Below are 22,070 nucleotides of genomic sequence, written 5' to 3' on the forward strand. Positions count from 1 at the left end.
GAAAGGGGAGGCAGGAGAAGGGGGGGCTTTGTGGTGAGTGAGTGCTTGTATGAGGAAAAAAAAGTGACTCAGAAGACAACTGTGGGCCGGTCTCTCCCCCGGGATTTTGAATAATTAACAAGGATAAGGAAGTTGACTACTAGGTGCTTACTGTTTACTTTGTTTGGATTTTTTTTGCCTCTGGAGGGGAAGTAGGGCTTAAGCTGGCCTACATCTCTGGAGGCTGGCGTGTTGGCAGGAGGATTTGTCTGGGACAGCAGCGTGGTTCCCGTGGGACTAGAGACAAGTCAAACCAGCCACAAGCCAGTGAATCAGAATCAGAACCAACTTTTTAGGGTGGGAATATTGTATACAAAGCACATGTCCTTTAAGGTAACACATTGTACTCAGAGAAATACAATCACACACAAACGGAAAGCTTAAGAATTACGAATTATGTGTCACGTAAACTATTTTAACCTTCAGGGGAACCAAGCAAAGGCTCCAAAAACTTGTTCCTGGCTAATTACTGCAATTACAAATACAATAGCAAGCAATAATAGAGTGTGTCTAGGGTGCGTAATCCATTGGAGAATAGTTCCAGTAATAAAACAATTATTGTAATGGCTGGTTCTTTATAGCCATTAGATTAATTGTTTGATTTGTATAGAAAGACTCTTATGTGCTTTATTCCTAAAGATTGATAGCACTCGTATGTCTGTAAGTTAAAGCTACCACCAGGAGACAGGCACATGCATGGGGAAACAGCTAGCTTGGTTTTCAACTTACTTCAGAAGATACCAAAGCCTCTTCTTTAGGACAAAAGTATAAATTAGCTAGCAAGCACAGTCCCTCCGCCTTCGCAACTCAAGGAAGAAGTCGGGAAGTGGAGACAGAATAAGATAAGCTAGCTAGCTAACTGTTGTGTCATTTGAGACTTATTAACATATTGTATCTTGTTTGTTTGTTTGTTTGTTTGTTTGTGTGTGTGTGTACAATATGTGTGTAGGTTTAAAAATTACTCATTCAATGTGGCCCCACGCAAAGTTATGTGATGAGGCCCTCTGAGTCGAGAGCGTCGACGAGGGATGGGGGAAGTCTAGTGCAGCCGGAGTCTCGCCGCGGTGAAACTGTCGCACGCTTACACTAATTGCGCCGCATAAAGGTGCGCCGCATTCACGCTTCAGATGAGGCTCCCTCCGCCAGATGAGGCTCCCTCCGCAAGATGAGGCTCCCTTCGTGAGGTGAGGCCCCACGCAGTCTGCGTGATCTGCATGTAGGGAGGAGCAGACCTGCATATTTTGTTAATCTTGTTCATTGCCAGACCAGCTCCTTTCCCCTGTTAGCGGTCTTCATGCTAAACTAAGCTAAGCTACGTTTTTGTGATATTTAGCATACCAAAGACAGTTTACATCTTCTTAACTTACTCTCAGCAGAAAAGCTGTAATTGCCAAAATGTTGAACTTATTTCATTTCAATTAATGTAAAATGTAATTGATGACCTTTGTAAAGAAAGAAACAACTGACTTACTTTTTCAACAAAATATGGTCTAGCAGTTGGATTTTGCTCAGTTTTGTGGAGGTAGTCAGAAATTCCCCAACAGTGTACTATTAATTTTTAAATCTTGTATTGATTAAAACTATTGACCAGAGTTAATTAAAAGAGTTTACAGAAAGAAAAAACGAAAAAGAATGTATGGTGGATTGGGCAGCAGCAGTTCACAGAGGCCCAAAAAGAAAGTAGTAAATGAATCCTTGGCAACAAATTTCCGCTAGCATTCTGGATTTTCCAAACTGCATCTATAGCCACACGCCCTGTTACTCTTAGTTCCAAAAGAGATTTAAGTCAAACATTGGCTTTGTGCTTGCTTTCTTGTATGATTGGCGAGATGTAACATGTGTAGGTGGAAGGGTTTGTCATAAGAAAACAGCACATGGAGGTCAGCAGTGCTGCATTCATATACATAGATTCTACTTTACCACATTGACATTCACAGGGAGTTTTGCTGGATTGATGACAAGAGGAAATGCCAGTACTTCAGGAAAAGCCTCCTTGCAAGCAAGTTTAAAGAACCACAAACATTTTCATGTACACAGCATAAACTCTTATACAGAAAAATATGTGAGCAGTGACAGACATACAAAAAAACGAGCTATCTAAACACATCTAAATCATTAGGAGAATTTGTAAGCCCCTACACGGATTTGCAATGTAATTAAATGTTATTAAGTCTCTTTCTGATTGTGCTACATTGTATTCACGAGGAAATTTGCTTGACTATTTAAAGATTTGTGTAAACACCATTTAGTCGTGGTGTGTGGTCTTCAATTCAGTGGCCTGATCTTCCTTCAAGTGAAATATGCTGAAAGATATGAGACATTATACCAATGTCAGTCTGAAAAGCACCAGCGACATATTTAAAATTAAAACTTTCCAGTGGTGAAAAAAGTATTTTTGATCTTTGAATAATGTAAACGTCGTAACACAAGTTATGTTTTACTCACCTTATCATTCTTAAGTATAAATCTAAAAAGAAATTGCACCAAAATGCATACTCAATATGCAAAATGGTTCATTTTACAATAATATATGTTTAATTACTGTGTTAGTATTACTGATGCACAAATATGTACAGTACTTTGAGAAAAAAGCTTATTATAATTACTATACATGCTGCTGGGTAGCTAAATCTATGATATTACATCATCATTTATTTTGAAATGTTATATTAACCCTCCTGTTGTCTTCGGGTAAAATCTGACCGATTTTCTACTTTCATCAATCATAACTTTTTTGTTTTACATTCGATTGCATTAAGGCTTTATGATATCCTTCACAGTAGACATTTGAACATATACAATTGCTGATCACCACTTTCGTTGAATTTTGGATGATTTAGTCAACTTTGTAACACCCATGGTGTTCCCGGCCAAACTGACCGCCATGAAGAAAAGGAATTAGTAACCATCCGGATCAGATAAAACACACACACACACACACACACACACACACACACACACACACACACACACACACACACACACACACACACACACACACACACACATACACACACACACACACACACACACACACACACACACACACACACACACACACACACACACACACACACACACAGACACACAGACACACAGACACACACACACACACACACACACACACACACACACACACACACCCACCCCCCCCCCCCCCCACACACACACACAGAACAATTTGACACATTTCCCTCTCTTATGTGCCCATACCCCCACATGGATCACACCTGGCACACACAATATATGTTCAGTATCTGTTCTTTGTATATTTACTGCAGTTTTTCATGTATACCAGTAGTCTGATACAATATTTACACTTTGAAAGGGTGTTAAATGAAATTTGGTGATGATTAATGGTTTTTGTGTTAACGTAATAGCAGTTAAAACAGGACCGGTCAAATTTGACCGCGAACACCAAAGTAAGGGGGGGGGAAGTAAGACAATAGGAGGGTTAATAAACTGAATACTGAAGCAACTAAAGTTTTTAGATAAATGTACTAAGATGTAGCAGAGTATACATTTAATTTTAACAGAAAATGGAAATACTTTCTTAAAGTTCCTCAAAATTTTACCTATACATACAGTGCTTGAGCTTTTAGTTAGTGTCCACGCATGGCGTTTGTAAAGTGCTGTTCCAGAGACGGAGGAGCAGAGAGGAAGTGACTCCCGCCGGCCTGTCTGTGGTCTGTGTTTGTCAGTTGATTTGAAGCTGCACCCCCAACATGCTGTGACAGGAAAGGAATTAACTCAGTGAGGAGACAAAATAAAATAGAAAGCCCTTAAAGGAAGATAATGTTAAAAACTATTAAACGCGTGATGCACATTGAAAGCCACAGCAGTCACTTGAACTCTGACATATACCGAGGATTACAAGCTGGGAACTATATTTATTTGGCACTCTGGCCATTTGTAGCAGTTCAATTGTCAGGTAAAACACGTTTTTTTTCTAATGTGAGATGCTGTTCCTCTGAATGGTTCAGGTCGCTCAATAACTGGTACCCTGTTTTCTGCAGAGTAAGAACTCCAGATTTGTGTGTTTTGGCCCGAGCCAAACCACCTCAGGAGTGTCCTCAATCAAAGGATTTCCAGGTCTTAACTTCCTGATCCACAGACTGCACTTCACTGGGCAGGTTACTGCACCGGTGCTACAGTAAAGAAAAGTTGATTTGCAACATCACTGCTGTAGCTAACAGTGTCTCATGAGAATAAGATGTATCAAATCTTTAGAGTTTGTGTTTATTTACGGTATTAGCTATAGCTTTGATAATAAAGTCAATCATTTTATTTTATTTTGCATTTTTATTTAAGTGATAGTGTTGAAAGGGAAGAAAGAGGGGAAGACATGCGGCAAAAGGTCCCAGGCTGGATTCAAACCTGGGTCCACCACATGGAGACCTAACACCAATGGGCATCCAGCTCTACTAACTGAACTACTCCAGCCCAATGGCAACTATTGTAATAAATTAAATCAAATAAAACGCAGAAATATTTTCTTGAATATATGTGTATGTAACGTATGCATTATGCTCTCTGAGATTATATATACTATACTATTATATATATATATATATATATATCACATTTTACAAGAGAGACCAGGCAAAGGTCCATACAAAATCACAATACAATAAAACACACAAACAACCACATGCCTTTATTGCCACATATGATGACATTAAATCCATCAATGGACATCAATTTTTTTTAATTTTAATTTTAGTATGATTATTCCTTGATGCAAAGAAGGAAAATGCAGTCTTCCCAAAGTATTGGACATATTAAACAAATAAAAGAGTGGAATGAAACTTGTGTGAAAGAATAATAATCATGTCGCTGTTAAAACAGAAAACCACAATTGTTCAACAAAATGTCATGGTTTTAGCAGATTGAGCCAGCAGAGTGTGGAGCTACTTACAAAATGTAAAAAGGTCTACTATTGTTTATTGACAAAAATGATTGCCCACAGTATACTAAAGCCAAAACTATTTTGTACGGCAATTACAACAAAAAAGGGTTTATGTTCACAAAACCCTAAATATAAAGTAAAAATGGATAATTGTCAAAACATGTTCACTAGAATGTAAGACTTTTTTAAATTGCATATAACCACACGCCAGGCTGCTCTTAGTTCAAACAAGCATTTTCAATAAAAGAGCTAAATTAAACTTATATACATTTAAAAAATGTCACTTGCATTAAAACAGAAAACAAATATTAAGCTAGCCTCTTTTTATAGGATTAGACGTAACCAGAGGTGGAAGAAGTATACTGTGCAGTGCTCAGTTACTTTATTTTGTATAAGTAAGTAAAGCATTCAAAATTGTACTTATGTAAAAGTAAAAAAGTAGTGTAAAAACATACTTTGAGTACAAAAAGTAAAGGTACACGTTATGCAAAATGGTCCTTTTAAACACCAGATATATTAAGTATTTTAATTAGCTACTCTATTAAAATTATAAGTGCATTAATGTGTTCATCCTTGGTAAAAGGGGGGTTTACATGAAATACTTTATACAATAAACTGGGTAGCTTAACCTATAATAATATTTAATTATGTGTGTTGATTTACATTTTGTATAAATAACCCTAAATATTCAAGTAACTAAATATGTAAATGTGTGAAGTAAAAATAAGAGGTAACCCTAACCCTAACAAGAACAATCTGTGTTAAAAAAAAAAAACTGTAGTAAAAGTATAAAGTAGCACAAAATAAAAATCAAATAAAGTACAAGTATGTTTTACTCAAGTACAGTACTTGAGTAAATGTGTTTAGTTACATTACACCACTGGACTTTACCTCATAATAAATATATTTTCTGAAGGTCTGAAGACCGTCTCATTGATCCCGGGTTTTAAAGCGAGCCGTGTCCTCACCTCAAGCCGGGGAGGGCGCATCTCCAAGGGGGAGCGGGCCGAGCGGGGGGCGGGGCCTGGAGGCACTGAAGATGCACAGCCTATCATGAAGTTTCTCACTACTCACCATACTGCTTACCTGTGCGCCAAAACGATCATACTGCCTCACTTTGACCGTCAGCGATGGAGATAATCAGATGAAATATGATGAGGATATTATCCTGTGCACGTTTGTCGACGACGGGAAGAAGAAGCAGAGCTGAGACTACGAGCTGCATTTATTCAGAATAACTCAGCAGCTCCAGCACTAACAGGTAACCTCTCTCTCCCTGCGAGATAAGCGTCTGTTACTCCACTATAAATGAATATATCTCAACATTACATTGCTTTATTAAGCATGCTTTGGTTTGACTTGGAGAAATAATTAACATATATTTCCCACGAGAAGACCCTGAGACCTAAAGTTAAATAAACAGTGGTTTAATGTATTGAAGTACATTTACTGAAGTATTGTACTTATACGATATCGATATGAGGTAGCCTACTTGTGCTTTACTTGAGTATTTTTAGTTTATGCTTCTTTATACACCAATGGCATGGGCACAACAGTTTGGAAGCCAATATTGTACTTTTTACTATGACAAAATGAGTTACAAATTACTTTACAGATTCTGATTTTAAGCTAAAACAAAATATAAATACACTATGATATATCATAACAGTTAAAGATATCCAGCAATAATATATAAAGTAATTGAAAGAAGAAGAAAATAACTTTTACTTGTAACGAAGTATTTTAACACTGTAGTATTTCTAGTTTTATATAAGTAAAATATCTGATGTATCTTACCCCACTGTAACTATATGAAATAACAATATATTGTCAATTGTTTTTTACAACTGAAGTTTAAGATTGCTGGCTGTGGGGTCTGAAGAATGAAGTCAAAGCATTTATTTTGATACAAAAGTTAAAAAACATTAATTTCTGTAGATTATAGTAATATAAAGTTGAGGTTTAATATTATAGTTAATATTATATTGACTTGACTTGTAGGTGTGGAGGGTTAGCTCCAATGGGATGTAGCCTGGTGTGCCATTTACTCAAGTACAAATTATTATGCAGTCTTAAAATCTTAAAACATATTTCACTTTAAAGCAATTACCACATTATAGGACTCACATTCATATTCAGTTTGAAAGAAAGGAAGGAAGGAAATCTGTCCATTATGCTGTTTTTAGAAATTTGCCGTGACTTGTTGATGCTGTTCATTTTAAATTCTGGTTTAATGTAATTTTTTCTCCCATTTGTCACTGTAAAGTATACGGCCATATCATGTGTATATGTTCCCTGTAGTAATAACCCCAAGGGACCCAGTGAAGATTTTTAATTCAAATTATTATTCAAAGTGCACATGATAGGATTTACGGGATTTATTGTTAATAATTAATAGTTTGAATTAGTTATCTTTGTTTAGAAAAAGGTTTTATTTGGAAAAACAATTCCATGGAGTGACAGTGACGATTGACCAAGTGCAAGACTTATTAATAAGACATGCGTATATATAGTGGTGGAAGAGTTAAAATAATTTACTGTAGGGAAAGTAGCAATACCACAAAGTCAAATACAAGTCTTATTTAAAAAGTTTGACTAAGTTCAATCATAGAACTAACTATATGGGATGAGAGGACAACACATTCAAGTACAGATATGCAGAATGGGATGTCGGTGTTATATTGTCATAGTATTGGATTATTATTATTGATAATTCAATCTGTAAATGGATCAAAAGGTAAAGCACATTTTGACTAATGTTGGGTAGTTTAACCTAAAACAGTTCACGTTTGTATCAACCGATTGGATGTTTGTATGTGACATTTTATTCTATAATGAAAAGTATTATAATACACATAATGTTTAAAATAGAATACAGATTAAAATGGACATTTTTAAACTAAAGGTAGGTACATATATACATTAAAACTGCACGGAAAAAGTGATATTCTTAGTAACCATTGTATATACTGTACATATCACATTATGTCACATTTTGTACATATTATTTAACATAACATTCTGTCTACGTGTTTGTTTTTTAATCTTTGTCTCCATTTCAACATAAATACTTAAACAAGCACATCAAATAGTATAGTGAAAAAGTCCTGTTGAAACACGACAGTGTGTGTTTGTACGCTTTTACATTTTTAAGTGGAAATTAGGTGCAAACTTGATCAAAAATACACTTGTATTTGATTTATGTTGGTTTACAAATGAAGGCTCTGAAAATGTCAGTTCTCTCTTGCAATTTGTTTACTGCAAGAGAGAAGGAAACAAAAAGACTCCTTAAAGATGTCCCAACAACTGCAGTACATATTTCAATGAGATGCAGTAAAATGCATTCTACGCAATTATGTTCAGTGATTTATAGTGTCACACAGACACTCTAAATCACTGAACATGTCAAACTGTCATCCATATCTAAGCTATCTTGGAACCGATTAGACCAGATCAGCCTTCCACTTCCAGCTCTGTGTCTCACTAACCTTACCTCCACCAAGGTGTGCAGATTACCTTTTCAAATCAAGCATAGCGTTCTAAAAGAAACTATGTTGAAAGGCCCCTAACTATTGCACTCACCAGGTTTTGAATAACTGTTGTGCTGGCTGACTTTGATCTTTACCCAAGTTCTTCAAGTTTAACATTTTGTTGTGATGTCAAGCATTTCCAGGCTCAACATTTTTGTTTTCATCGTGGTACACTCTGACAACTGACCTGGTCCCAGTCGAATTGATCTGCTCTACTCCCATTTTTTGAATGGCAGAATACATTTTAAAAAAGTAACCCATAAACTATTCTGGAAATAAGGCCTCAAAATTGAAACGAGCAGATTATCAGTCTTGAAAATCACAATTATTAGCTTTCAAATCAGAAGAAACAAGTCTGGAAGTGTATTAAAACTCAGGAAAAGATAGATAGATCAATAGGTACTTTATTGTTGAGAAAAAGTTGAGAAATTATTATGTCACAGCATTGACAATCTACAAGAATTACAAAATTACTTAAAGGTGGGGTAGGTAAATTAGAGAAACCGGCTCGAGATACACTTTTTGTTATATTCCAAGGAATGATCTTAACATCCCGATAGCAATGAATATATATATGTATATATATGTGAATATGTGCTTTGACAAAAAATCCATAAAAAAATGTCATCCGTGGAAGCCGTAGTACTGTAAAAAGCACGAGCCGGCCCGGCTAAAATAACTGGATGGCCTACCTGCCTGTCAGCCTTCCATCTGTGCACAAACTTATCTCGTGCCCTCATTGGTCATGTGCGCGTTTGTGTGTGTTGGAGGAGGGGCTCTGTAAGGAAGTGGCCGATTTTTTCCAGCTGTGTATTTTCAAATTCTAGCTGGTTTCTCCAAAATTACCTACCCCACCTTTAAGAATAGAATAAAATACAAATAAAACATTCAGAGTCATATCCAAACACTATCTTATATACCAATCTATTTAACATAGAAAGTGGCTTGAAACTCAAAGTACAATATATCCTGTGAGGTAGTGTTAGTAGGCTGCGATGTGTATGTGCCTCACTTGTTGAAGTGTTGTAGAAATCTAGAAAAGAGTTTGTTCCCTGTCTGCGCCTCTTCCCTATGGCAGACCTATAAAGCGGGGCCGTGCTGGGTCTTGGTCGGGCAGGTTTTATGACCAGAGCTCTGTCATTGCTCTGTACCATCCTCCTCCTCAAGGGCTGCCCTCCCCCTTGGGGCCCCTCTATGCCAGCTGTTTCCCTCAGGAGCTCCTGGCACTCCCAGCACTTTGGCGAGCGGAGGCGGATGCTGGTGTCTTGGTTTGTTTACGGTTGTGTCAGTAAGAGTGGAGTTGTGGGGACCATTCCGCTGTGCATCCCAGTCACATTCCCAAAAGATTACAGAGCAGCGACTCTGGCTCCAGGCCGACATGAAATAAATCAGCTTGACCTTTAACACCAGACCTTTCATTAGGGAATTCCAAACTAATTGCTTTACGATTTCATTGCGACCAGAAAGCATCTCTGAGTTGCTTTGACTGAACCTTTGAGAAGGCCGTGTAATGGTCTTGGTTTGGCTGTATTGACTCAACAAATTTGGATTTACTGAGGGGTTCCTTCACTGTCAATCGGAGTTACACCGACTGTGTCTACGCTCCACCTGATCAACATACTTTTGCAACTTGCTCCATCAGATATGGTTTCACAGCAAGTGATCAAGATTAAGACAGCAAAGCTTCAGCCTTCTTTACTGTTTCCTGCTGTAAAGATAATTGTAGATGTTGGAGGATGGGGGTGTGGTGGAAGTCAACAAGATTGTTTGGGGGAGGGACATGTTTGAAACCGAGCACAGGTCTTGTAGGCCGGTAGCTTCTTGTCATGGATTTCCACAGACTTGTCCAACATTACCAAGCTTTATGTCACCTTTGAAATCAGAGCCCCTCCTCATTCTGACTGACGCTGCAGTGGCGTGTACAAACGGACATACCTGGAGCGTGTCGGGGACAGGATGCTGTTTTAGAGCGTGTGCCCATAATTACGTAAATAAAGTATTGTTCTCATGTCATTGTTTCCCTCCCATTCTCAGGCTCCTGAATGCCGTCAGTCTGCAACTGTTGATGCTTTCTGCCGCCAGTGTGTTCGAGGCGGGCCGTTTTACGGGGCTCCTATTGTATCTTGCCTGGAGGCCTGTTGTAAATCATGTGTGATTCATAAAAAACAGGTTCTCCTGTCTGCCAGGTTTCATCTCCACAAACCTCAGAGACGTACAAATAGACTTTGGCCCGCAGCCATACCTCCCTGGAACTTCTTCCTTTACCAAACTGTTCTCCTGTCAACACTCCCCTTCACTCTTGTCACCCCCCCCCCCCACTGCCTTTGCCTTGCACTGGGCCAATGATGTTGTTTTCTTTGCGCTTGTCTTTGACTGTCCTCCATGGGAAGTACCTGGCAGCGGATGCATGTGGCAGGCTTCTGCCTGGACACGTCTGTCTCCCCCTCTTTCCTGCCTCCTCGGCCACGCAGCGTGAGAACGGCAGTATCCATGGCAATGAAGGAGGTGTGCTTAGGGTTTAAATGTTGTAGACAGAAGGATTTAGGCCTGAATGTCTGCACTTCTGAAGTTCAGAAACGTTAGATCAGCAAAGGCTGAGTATTTCAAAGTCTTTCAGAGTGGGGGAAAATGACCTCAAGGCTTTGAAGTCATTGCATGTAGTTCAGTGAAGCCATTGAGAAAATGCAACACAGTGAGAAGTTGATACCAGATTTGAAGATATAACAGTTTGTCTGTTCTTTCTTTCAGCAGGTTTTTGGACACACCGCCATCTCAACATGTGCTAATCTTCTAAGCATTACCCAAAATATAGTGAACAAGATTTTGAGCCGCCAACCCCATCAACAGTCTAGCACCTTGCCCAGCTTCCCTCATGGCCCACCCTTACGAGCCTTGGTTGCGGACAGCACCCCCAAGTGGCAGCTCAGAAGACATGAACATCCCTTCCTGGTGGGAACTCCACAGGGACGTCCAAACAGGGAGCTGGATTGACCTACAGACGGGGCAGAATGTCGGCTTGCCTTCAGTAAATCCTGGGAGCTCCATGGGGTTGCAGCACTCTTTAGGGCCCTACGGATCCGACCCACACCTGTGCAACCTGCCTCCATCTCAACTTGCTCCAGCCTCGCACTCATCCCACCTCTTCTCTCAGGATGGCTTCAAGATGGAGCCAATGGCCCCTGAAATGCTGCAACAAGAAGCGTACTCCCTGGAGGAACCGCAGGAGAACGCTGTCTCCGCCCGGCCCAAGCCTCAGCGCCGCTCCTCCTCCAGAGGCGGGGGCCAGACTGCGTGTCGCTGCCCTAACTGCGTGCATGCTGAACAGCTGGGCCAGAGCACGGATGACAGCAGGAGGAAGCACATGCACAACTGCCACATCCCCGGCTGCGGCAAAGCCTACGCCAAGACCTCGCATCTTAAGGCTCACCTGCGATGGCACAGTGGGGACCGGCCCTTCGTCTGCAACTGGCTCTTCTGCGGCAAGAGATTCACACGCTCTGATGAACTGCAGCGCCACCTTCAGACGCACACCGGTGCTAAGAAGTTCAGCTGCGCATTATGCCCCAGAGTGTTTATGCGCAATGACCACCTAGCCAAACACATGCGCACACACGAGTCCCCGCCAGGACACGGGGAGGAGAGGGTGAATGGAGACGGGAGGATGGATAAAGGCTTCGATACACCCACCCCTCCTCAGTCTTCCTCAAACGTGTCCGACAACACAGAGCCACCACTGAAGCTGAAATGTGAGACGGACCCCTCAGTCTCCAGTGTGACAGGGCAGTCTGGGTAATTTCCTCACTTTCTGAGGCATTTTTTGCAGTTAAGGGCTAACATTTTTTTCCCTCTTTATCATAGAGGTGTCTTGGTTTTACAATAGAATAGAAAGTAGAAAAAAGGTTTGGACAAACCTTCACTGATGGAAGTCTGATGGGACAGAACGTGTTTCTTGTGTATCTATCAACTAGGCAAACTCTGATAGTATAAATGTTTTAGCACACAGAAAAACTGTAATTTATTCATAGTATAATTGACTGATTCTGTGGATTCAAGTGAAAGGTGGCTAAGGAGGCGATCAAGCTGAAGCTGCAGCTTGTTGCTGGACTTCTGTTGCTGCTAGAGCTTCTGCTACCGGTAGACCAAAGATTAACTGAAGGTAGCAACTTGTTTACAATGAAATGAATCAAATGTATTGCTGGAGGTGTTGGAGAAATGTTGTCTCCAATACAGTTTAATACACTAATGTCAAAGGCAGCACGCTTTTGAACGGAGAAAAGAGACCGTTTTTTGTATAAGTCTCAGATGGTGTGTATCCTTCTGCGCAAGTTGTGATAAGCCACTGGAACATAATACAGCATGTCGTTTTTAAACGGTCAGTTGCCATTTGGATGGTGAAAGTTTGTGCGACAGAACTGTGTGCGTGGATGTTGTAAGTGATTAAATTGTACTTTTACTAAAATACAACAGGCAGTAATGCTATGGCAGCATGCTATAATGTTGGTGAATATATAATATAATATAGAAATGGGAATTGAATGCACTACAAAGGCGTATTTACCAAAAATGTGTGTTTCTGTTGCCACTTCTGGCATAACACGTAATGATGAGAATGTGAACACTGGTCCAGGTTACCAGATGAGAACAACAAGATGTGACAATTATATAAAAAAAGAAACAATTGTAAAGGAGTCAGAGTCACTGGAAGAGCTTAGCGTCATGATCACAAAAAATGGACGTGGAGAGAAAATGCTGCCAGATTAAAGAAATCCTTTGGTACATGCTGAAGACAGCGATCATATTTGGCATCAACTGGACTCCACAGGGCGGTATGTCAACAGTGCTGTTGCTGAGTTACACTAAGCAGGGTAGTTTACCACAGTGCCCTCTGCAAGCACAAGATTTAAAGCTCCACCAAACAATGTTTTTATATAACCAATAGATTCAATTACTTGCCCATAGAAAAACATTATTCCCATTCAACTAAATTACATTGTCATTTTTCTTTTGTGTATATGTCCTTGATCACATTTGTTTTAAACGGGCAAATCCAAAGAAACACAGGTCTTTCACCGAGGTATTGTTCGGTTTTCCATCTCCAAACTATATTGTGTTTTCACAGCTCTCATCCACGTCAACGTCTTTAAACGGTAAAAATATGTCAATTTTGCATCTACAGTTTTTTCTGCCGCTCCCAAGTGGCCAATAAAAGATACTGCTTCACAGGTCACAGGATTTCCTACTGATCCAGGTGTACCTCATTATGTGGGTTGATGCATTTCTTCAAAATACCATCAGCTCGATACCTATTTGCATGTTGGATCAAGCTATAGTCGCAATTATCGACAAACAGTCTGTAAAGGGCTTATCTCTCAACACATTAGATTAAGATCTCTTTGTGTGTCTGCAGTTTTTCAACTCATTTAACAAACCATTTTTGTAACACAACACCCATTGGATTCTGGATAAGCATGCAGAAAAAGGTTGCTAGCAATCTAGCTAATGAAACAAAATGCAAGAAAACAACAGGCAGAATAATTTGTTAAGGTTAACTTTCATAATCTATATAAATTGATCACTAGTTCTGTAGCGGGCAGTGTGAGCAGCACTATTAGGATGTATGTAACCAATCACAGTCATTAGGCTGAGATGTCTTTATCTTAGGGGCTTGCATTATTGGAGGCTCAATATTGCTGTATTTATGTATAGAATATAATAAATGGAAGACCATGTTTAAACATTAGTCAATTGCTGTGTTTTGAGTATTAATAATATTATTTGTTGTTGATGTTATTGATAGTCTTTTCTATGTTGGTCAGTAGAGCAAGATGGACACATTTTTGAATTGGTTGCTATAGTAAATGTTTTAGTTGACTGCAATAAAATAGATTTTAAAACGTTTAATAAGTTAAGTATCATGGTGTAATAACTTGTATTTAATCTATTGTTGTCTTTTAAATAAAAAAAATTATATTCTGTGTCCATGTTGAAATTGTATTTATTATTATTTGCTGTTAAATGTTTTATTAATTATGACAACACACAACACTATTATATTATTACTAGTAGAATTATTAAGAGTAAAGATGAAAGTAGTTTTAGTCAAAGTACTTATAGTCTGGGCTGGATCTACCATATGGGCAACCTGGGCATCTGCCCAGGGGCCCTTGAGCTAAAGGGGCCCTCAGTGACTGATTTTGTATTAATTTTTTCTCGATAAGATGATATGGGCTTACAGTTACAGTAAGTACTATATTAAAAGTGTGATGCTCTTGAAATGTATTAAATTCTTATGACGGAAAACATCTTCTTGCTTTACTACCATATTGATTTTCTTCTTTTGTACTTTTATAGAGTACCCGATGTCCATGTGTGTCTGTTTGGGTGGTAGATTGGTCTATTACAGAGAGTTTTCATTCATTATTTACACTTCATATTGTGTATTCTTGTATACTCTATTGATATACATATATATTTTCGAAAGTACAATTGTCAAACTTGGCTAAAGCCCCCAATGTTGCTAGATCCAAGCAACACCCCTGGTTCAGCTGGAGGGAATTAATGAAGTGATCAGTGAAGAAGTTTTTGATACTGTAAGGCTGTGTACAGCATTTACTGTAAGAATCATACACAATTATTCTTGGGGGCCCATGAGCTGTAAGTATTTATAAAAAGGTTTTTACGTTTCGAACTCATGATCATTCAGTTGAATCATGTCAACGGTTATCAAGAGAGATGGGAGACCTTTACATTTGAAAAGTTATACAATCCTGTTTCCTCTTTATTATTGTTGTGTATTAAGTGTCAATTTATGGCTGCAACAAAATACGGAGGTAAGAAAGGGAAGAGGTCTGAATACTTTCTGAATTCACTATATATCAAAGCATTTATCTTACATATGTTTATTACTGAATTTATTTCACAAGTGGGGCATTGTGAATTGTTTTTAAAATATTGAATATGTTCACATATTTCATACGTCCCACAACATTAACTACAAGGTTAGGTACGAATTACTCTTTTTTTTAGCAATTTTCATTCTGAGTTGCGTACTTGCCTTCATCGTCGAGATGCCGGCTTGAGGTGCTGTTAGAAATTCAAAGTTGCACTAAAACATAAGGATGATGCATACTGAAACCATCTGTTCAATACATTCATGGTAAACATGATACATTTAATACCACAATGTAACAGCTTGTGGTAGTAACAGCTGCTAAATCATCTACACACGTTATATTAACGGAGGTTAAAACTACTTCAAGGGAACGTTATGTCATGGCGTCAATAGTTTATTCAAGACGCTAGAGCTGTAATGCCCAGAGTTTATGCCGGGTACGTAAAAGCACCGCTAGCTGTAACCGGAAAGAGAATGATCCACAACAGGAAATTTAAAAAAACACATCACACACAAGTCCTGGTGGCTCCATTTTCTAGCTAGTGTTGAACTTGTTTTCTCCAGTTTTGTGGGACAGAATTGTCTATCTCATTTTATCGTTGTATTGAAACGAGGAATTTTTCAAGATGGGGGGAGGCGATTTGGTAAGTACGAGCTATCTAAGCCGCTTTTCTGTTATTAGACCATTGATACACAATTCGATTGACAATATAGTCATTAAAAGACGGTCGTTTGTTTACTGGTGTCTATACATATTTTACAACATGAGCTAATGTCTACTGGGAATGGGAAAGCGCTTCCTCAATTCGGCACACTTTCGTTTTAGACCATTCCTATATTTTAATAATTTGAAAGTAACGGCTTATTTTCGTTAGCTTAAGGTCAACGAGCTGGCCGTTAGCTAGATGTAGAGCTGGGAGAAGTACTCAGATCTTGCACTTAAAAGTAGAAGTGCCAGAGTGTAGGAATACCCTGTAACAAGTAAAAGCCCTGCATTCAAAATGTTACCCAAGTAAAAGTACAAAAGTATTAGCATCAAAATATACTTAAAGTACCAAAGTAGTCATTGTGCAGATTGGTCCATTTCAGAATAATATATATGATATGTTTTATAATGATTGATCATGAAAGTGTTCTCAAAGCTGGTAAAAGTGCAGCTAGTTTGAATGAATTTGTATATTGCAGGGTAGCTTGTGAATTTACTCCAGATGGAACTAAAGTCTGATTTAAAACTTGGTTATATTTCACATCATTCATCCAGATCTGTAAAGTAACTAAAGGTATTAAATACATGTAGTGGAGTAAAAGTACACCATTTACCTCTGAACTGTAGTGGGGTGGAAGTACAAAGTAACATACAATTTAAATACTCAAATAAAGTACAAGTCTCTCAAAATTGTACGTCATTACAGTACTTGAGTAGATGTAATCAGTTACTTGACACCACTAGCTAGATGTGAGTGTCAACTGTTAAAGTTGAGATTTTCGTTGAAATATTCTGGCACACATTAAATGTATGTGCATACACCCGAAAATATTATTTTGTAGATTGTATGTTAGCCGTCAGATTTGTATACAGATACTGGGTATGTGGAAAGTTTTGGTTAAAAGGGTAAAGTTAAAAATGTTATTAACAAAATGAAGTTTACGCTAACGCTGGTACATGATCGTTTTTAAAGTAAGAGCTACTAAATGTTGTCCATCTTGTCTTCTGCCAGAACTTGAAAAAGAGCTGGCATCCCCAGACTATGAAAAACATTGAACGTGTTTGGAAAGCTGAACAGAAGCATGAGGCCGAGTGCAAGAAGATTGAGGAACTCCAGAAGGAACTGAAAGATGAACGAGCCCGAGAAGAAATAACAAGATTTGCAGAGACAGCAGGATCCATCAAGTGAGTTCTCTGATATTGTAATGAAAGTTATTTTGTGGTTCTCAGAAAATGAGTTTCTGATTCATATATTATCTGATGACAGGAAGAAGGATGATCGGCTGGACTGGATGTACCAGGGCCCCGCCGGCCAGGTGTCCAGAGACGAGTACCTGATGGGACGTGCCATCGATAAGCAGATCACCGACCAATACGAGGAGCCCGAGAGCGGCCCGTCAGCTGAGACCGGCCTCCTGCCCGGCTCCATCTTCAACCCCTCTACTCCCGCCTCTAACCTCGACCTGGCTGCTAAGATCAGGGAAGACCCCCTGTTTGAAATCAGGTAAGTGGGGCCCGTATCTCTGGTCATTTGTTCTGAAAATATGCTACCAGGTGCAAAGGTTTAATATAATCATGTTTTGTTGGTTTTCTAAAGGAAACGTGAAGAAGAAAAGAAGAGAGAAGTCTTGAGTAATCCAGTGAAGATGAAGAGAATTAAGGAAATGGTAAAAAAAACAATTTTTTGTAATATATACATATTTTAAGATCTCTTACTGTGATATTTTCTAACATGCTAACTTTGACAAAATGTTAATAAATAAAAAAACTCACTCATATCTGAAAATGTGTTCCTTCCAGTAATGATTCTACTAACTTTATTAACAGAAGAAAACTTCAGTTTGCATTTTTATATTTTGTAAAATGATTGGTTGGTTCTCACACAGCTGCGCCAGAATCTCGAGAAGAAAGACAAGAAGAAGAAGAGGAAGAAGGACAAAAAGGAGAAGAAAGACAAAGAGAGAAAAAAAGAGAAGAAGCATAAGAGAAGGAGTTCAAGCTCAGAGGAGGAGGAGGAGGAGGAGGAGGAGAAGAAACGCAGGTATGTGAGGGGACTGTTGAAAGCTGAAGTGAGGGACTTTCACTTTTTATCAATCATCTAGTGCAAAGGGCTTTATTATTTATTATAGTCTTTGATCTGTTTTCAGGTCACATTCCAGAGATGAATCTTCAACAGACACCAAGTCTCGTTCCCATCATGTCCCGGGCTACGGCCTGCAGGTCAGTTAGCAGCAATGCACTATTTCATATACTGCTTTTTACCATGCATTTACAACTCCAGTCATTAATGTGGCTCTCCCCTCTCAGTTCCCGGCTGGCAGACATCACCAGTCCCCTGCTCCCTCCCATCACTCCGGGCGCCGTGAGAGGAGCCGCTCCCGGTCGCCTCACAGGAACAGACAGGAGGGCCACTCCCACTCCTCTTCCTCACACAGAGGCGACAGGAAGAACGAGCCCAAAGCCCCCAGCCAACAGAGAGACCGTTACCAGAGACCGAGGCACCCTGTGGCCAAGTAAGACTTCACAGAGGCTATGGTCCAAATACTGACATCAGAATCGGTTTTATTAAGTTTTACACGAGAGGAATTTCCTTTGGTAAAAATGGTGCATACAAAGACATAGTAAGAAGAATACTATAACAGTACTATTATAAAAGCTATTTTAAGATTATTGTAATTAGAGGTGCAACAACTAATCGACTTAATCGATTAAAATCGATTACCAAATTAGTTGCCAAATAATTCAGTCGTCGATTCGTTGGTGACGTCATCACGTGTGTTTTAGGCGCCGTTAAGCTCCATTGTATTGGTCTTTTTATCGGTACTGGAGACATTTAAAAAAAATATGTCATATGTATTATTGCTACAAAAACATTATATACAGTAATAGTCCGAATAGTCGATTAATCGTTTCATTCATCGATAGATTCATCGATTATCAAATTAGTCGTTTGTTGCAGCCCTAATTGTAATAAACAAAATATGTGAGAAACTGAGTACAGTAAAATATGACGAATACTGTATTCAAAGTGGAGAGCTGTGCAGATTTAAAACGATGCTCACTATTCTCAGATGAAAGTTTTGAATTGATACGGATCAAGATCTAATACTGGAGTTTCCGTCCATTATTAGATCTCAAATCTTCTGTCTTTTTACTGCCATGGTATATATCAGTATCTCTATCTTTTTAGATAATATGCAGAATAACTGCTTTGAGTCATTATTCTCAAGTATATTATACAAATCTGAATATTAGCAATCAGTCAGCACAGCTTTTAGTTTTTTCTTGCAAAGCTACACTACAATATTATAAGTATTAGTATTTGCTCAATTACATTCCAGTGGTCCCTACGCTTGAAAGAAAAAATAAATCCAAAAGTTGAAATTTATTTAAAGAAAGTAATAGATATAATTAAAATGTCACAAAAATATGTATCAAAGCAATTATTCTGCTTCAATCCATATTTGTTGGCATTAAGTGTTTAAAATAACCATTTAACTTCCAGGTTGCTGCGAACAAAGAAAGTTTTATTCTTTAAAAAAAGTAAATCTGAGGAAAAAAACTTAAACTGATTAATCCTTTCCTTTTTTAAATCAGCTGATGCGTCAGACATTCCAATATTTATTTGAAAGCGTCCTTTTATAATGCTAATTCTGACTTAGCCATTGCCTTATCCCCACCCACACTGAATGCACTCCAGTAATTCCCCCATGTTTCTTTGTGTCTGACGTAGGAAGCTCTCTGCAGAAGAGCTGGAGCACAAGAGGCAGGAGATGATGGACCAGGCCAAGCAGAGGGATGAGGACAGGGAGAATAATGTGAGGAGATACAAGAAGCAAGACGAGCAGGAAAAGCAGCGGGAAAAAAATGTCAAGCGTGACCGGCACGCTGGGTTCATTCAGTAAGTTTCTGAGCAACATTGACACGGAAAATAATCATAGGCTGTGGAAACCTTATCATCTGTCTGTCTTAATCCACATATAATGTCCTGCAGGTGTCTCTTCATTCTTTCGCATGCTTGTTTTGTAACTCCAGTAACACTCACCTTTCCTTCTTGCAGTGATATGAAGCTGGAGAGTGCATCCAGCTCCTCCTTAGAGGACAGAGTGAGGAGGAATATCCACTCCATTCAGAGGACGGCAGCCTCCCTGGACAACTTCATGAGGAGATGAAAACACAATTATTATATGAACTGATTTTTAACGCTTGGAATATGCCACCCACTCCTTTATCTGTCTCTTCAATGTATTGAACAGGTTTGCTTGTTTTAATGCATTCAGGATTGTGTGATGGGAGTCTGTCAGATACGGGACCATATGGCTCCAGGCTCACTTGGGGCTTTTATTTTGAAAAGTTGTTTCCACAATGGTAACATAATTTATATTTCAGGCTATCATGGCTGATCTGTTCTAGATAGTTTTGTAAAAGTCATTTAGTTAATGTGATCACAACTTTGTGCAGGATATGGTTTTAGATTTTAGAGTTTCACAGACGCTGCTTTTATTTTTGAAATATATGGTCATTACTTGGTGTACACCTGTAATAGGCAATTGGAATAAAACATATTTCCAAATCTAAATGTTTTTTTTAAGGTAAATTTGCTAAATGAAACATGCCAGGTTCAAATATAAACCTGGCAAGCATATTTAAATCAACACCCACTTTATTAATGCTCCATATCACAAAACCAAAAATGCAAGTACAAATACAAGATGAGATACAATCTTATTAGGGCCCGAGCGCGAGAGCGCTAGGACCCAACGGCGTCCTAGCATGAAGTGCGGGAAACCTATTGTTAATGGTTGAATTATTATTATTCTGCGCTTTAGAACTTTTTTTGAAGTGTAAGCAGGGGTAAAGTGCTGTTTTTTACAAGTGGGGCCTAGCACTTTACCCCTGCTTACACCTATAGAGAGGTGAAGTCCCTCCCCTTCCGGGAGCCTCCATGGGACCCCGAAAGCGGAAAATTATACATTGAATTCAATGGAGAGAGAAAACGTATCTTTTGAACCCGCTTGAATTGTGCCACGAATGACACATATGATGTTTGTCAATTTAAAAGAACATTTTGCAAGTCAAAAAAATTCAAATGTGTCGTAAAACTGTGAAGTAACACATTTTTTTGTGTTAAGCCGCTCAGTGAACTACATGTCTCTGGTCCCGCACAATACGCGTCACCAACACAAAGATGACCGTCACGTTGGCACATTTCACCTCATTCTTTCAGAATGAGAATAAAAGTATAAAACGAGGTGAAAATCACTACACGTCTGGGCACGTTGAGAGCTGTACAAACACGAAAGGGGAGTTAGTCGGTTCTGTAAGAGCCAGCATGCGGGACCGGCTTTACAAGGTTTCGGTGAGTAATATGAGCGCAATGTTTAAGGTTAATGTCAGTCAATAAGGAGGAGAATGAAAAAGAAGATGATGAACCACAGACCCGGCATATAATGACTGCAGTGTGCAGGGCTGTGTTAATTTATGTTACTGTTATCAATAGCATTAGTTGACTGAGAAAACCGTCAAGAAAAAAAGTTTAGCGATGTTACGAGTCGACTAGCATAATATGAACCACGGCTGTGATTGACAACCTGGACAGCCAGTCAGAAGCTAGAATGCCAACCTAGAGAGCCAATCAGAACCTAGAACGGGTGTACTGTATACGGGTGTGTATGCTGTGGATAACATTAGTGTTCACAAGAACAAGGTACACTCCCGTGTTTTGTTTTAGTTGCTCTTCAGATTGAAGCGGCCAGTTTTATATCGACTATATGTGTGATCTCCTTTTTACATCTCGTTGTGTCATTTGAGTTTATTTGCTGTGTGTAGATTCAAGGATTTTGGTTATCTTGTCAATTTGTTTGGTTATCTACACACAGCTGTGTGTGACTCCCTCTGGTACACTGGTATGTTTTCCTAATGTAGAGAGCATTGATTAATTCATAAACTACACACTGAGTCTAGACCCTGACCAAATCCTTTTTTTTCAAAAAT

General features: G+C 38.9%; 2 protein-coding genes across 3 annotated transcripts; both read left to right on the forward strand.

Annotated features, from left to right (window-relative positions):
* Positions 1–6,069: 6,069 nt before the first annotated feature.
* Positions 6,070–14,453, forward strand: sp6 (Sp6 transcription factor). 2 transcript variants are annotated; one of them, XM_079686872.1, is made up of 2 exons: positions 6,070–6,209; positions 11,227–14,453. In XM_079686872.1, the coding sequence occupies exon 2, from the start codon at positions 11,351–11,353 to the stop codon at positions 12,269–12,271; it is 921 nt and encodes a 306-aa protein (XP_079542998.1). In that variant the 5' UTR covers positions 6,070–6,209; positions 11,227–11,350; the 3' UTR covers positions 12,272–14,453. The 2 variants fall into 2 exon arrangements, with proteins under 2 accessions (XP_079542998.1, XP_079542999.1); XM_079686873.1 differs by having other exon boundaries at positions 11,230–14,453.
* Positions 14,454–15,850: 1,397 nt separating this feature from the next.
* On the forward strand, positions 15,851–20,655 carry cwc25 (CWC25 spliceosome associated protein homolog). Its single transcript, XM_079685972.1, has 9 exons — positions 15,851–16,014; positions 17,089–17,261; positions 17,344–17,580; positions 17,674–17,743; positions 17,963–18,117; positions 18,224–18,296; positions 18,384–18,589; positions 19,810–19,977; positions 20,137–20,655. Exons 1-9 carry the CDS (start codon positions 15,997–15,999, stop codon positions 20,246–20,248), a joined length of 1,212 nt encoding a protein of 403 aa, XP_079542098.1. The 5' UTR covers positions 15,851–15,996; the 3' UTR covers positions 20,249–20,655.
* Positions 20,656–22,070: the final 1,415 nt, after the last annotated feature.

Source organism: Notothenia rossii (assembly GCF_949606895.1).
Source record: "Notothenia rossii genome assembly, chromosome: 1".
Classification (NCBI taxonomy): Eukaryota; Metazoa; Chordata; class Actinopteri; order Perciformes; family Nototheniidae; genus Notothenia; species Notothenia rossii.

What these genes read in the sequence shown, in the direction of transcription:
- sp6 (XM_079686872.1), top strand. Translation starts at nt 11,351, where the DNA reads ATGGCCCACCCTTACGAGCCTTGGTTGCGGACAGCACCCCCAAGTGGC.
- cwc25 (XM_079685972.1), top strand. An exon ending in GAGACAGCAGGATCCATCAA is followed by an intron (nt 17,262 to 17,343) that starts GTGAGTTCTCTG and finishes ATCTGATGACAG; the next exon opens with GAAGAAGGATGATCGGCTGG. An exon ending in GAGGAGGAGAAGAAACGCAG is followed by an intron (nt 18,118 to 18,223) that starts GTATGTGAGGGG and finishes ATCTGTTTTCAG; the next exon opens with GTCACATTCCAGAGATGAAT.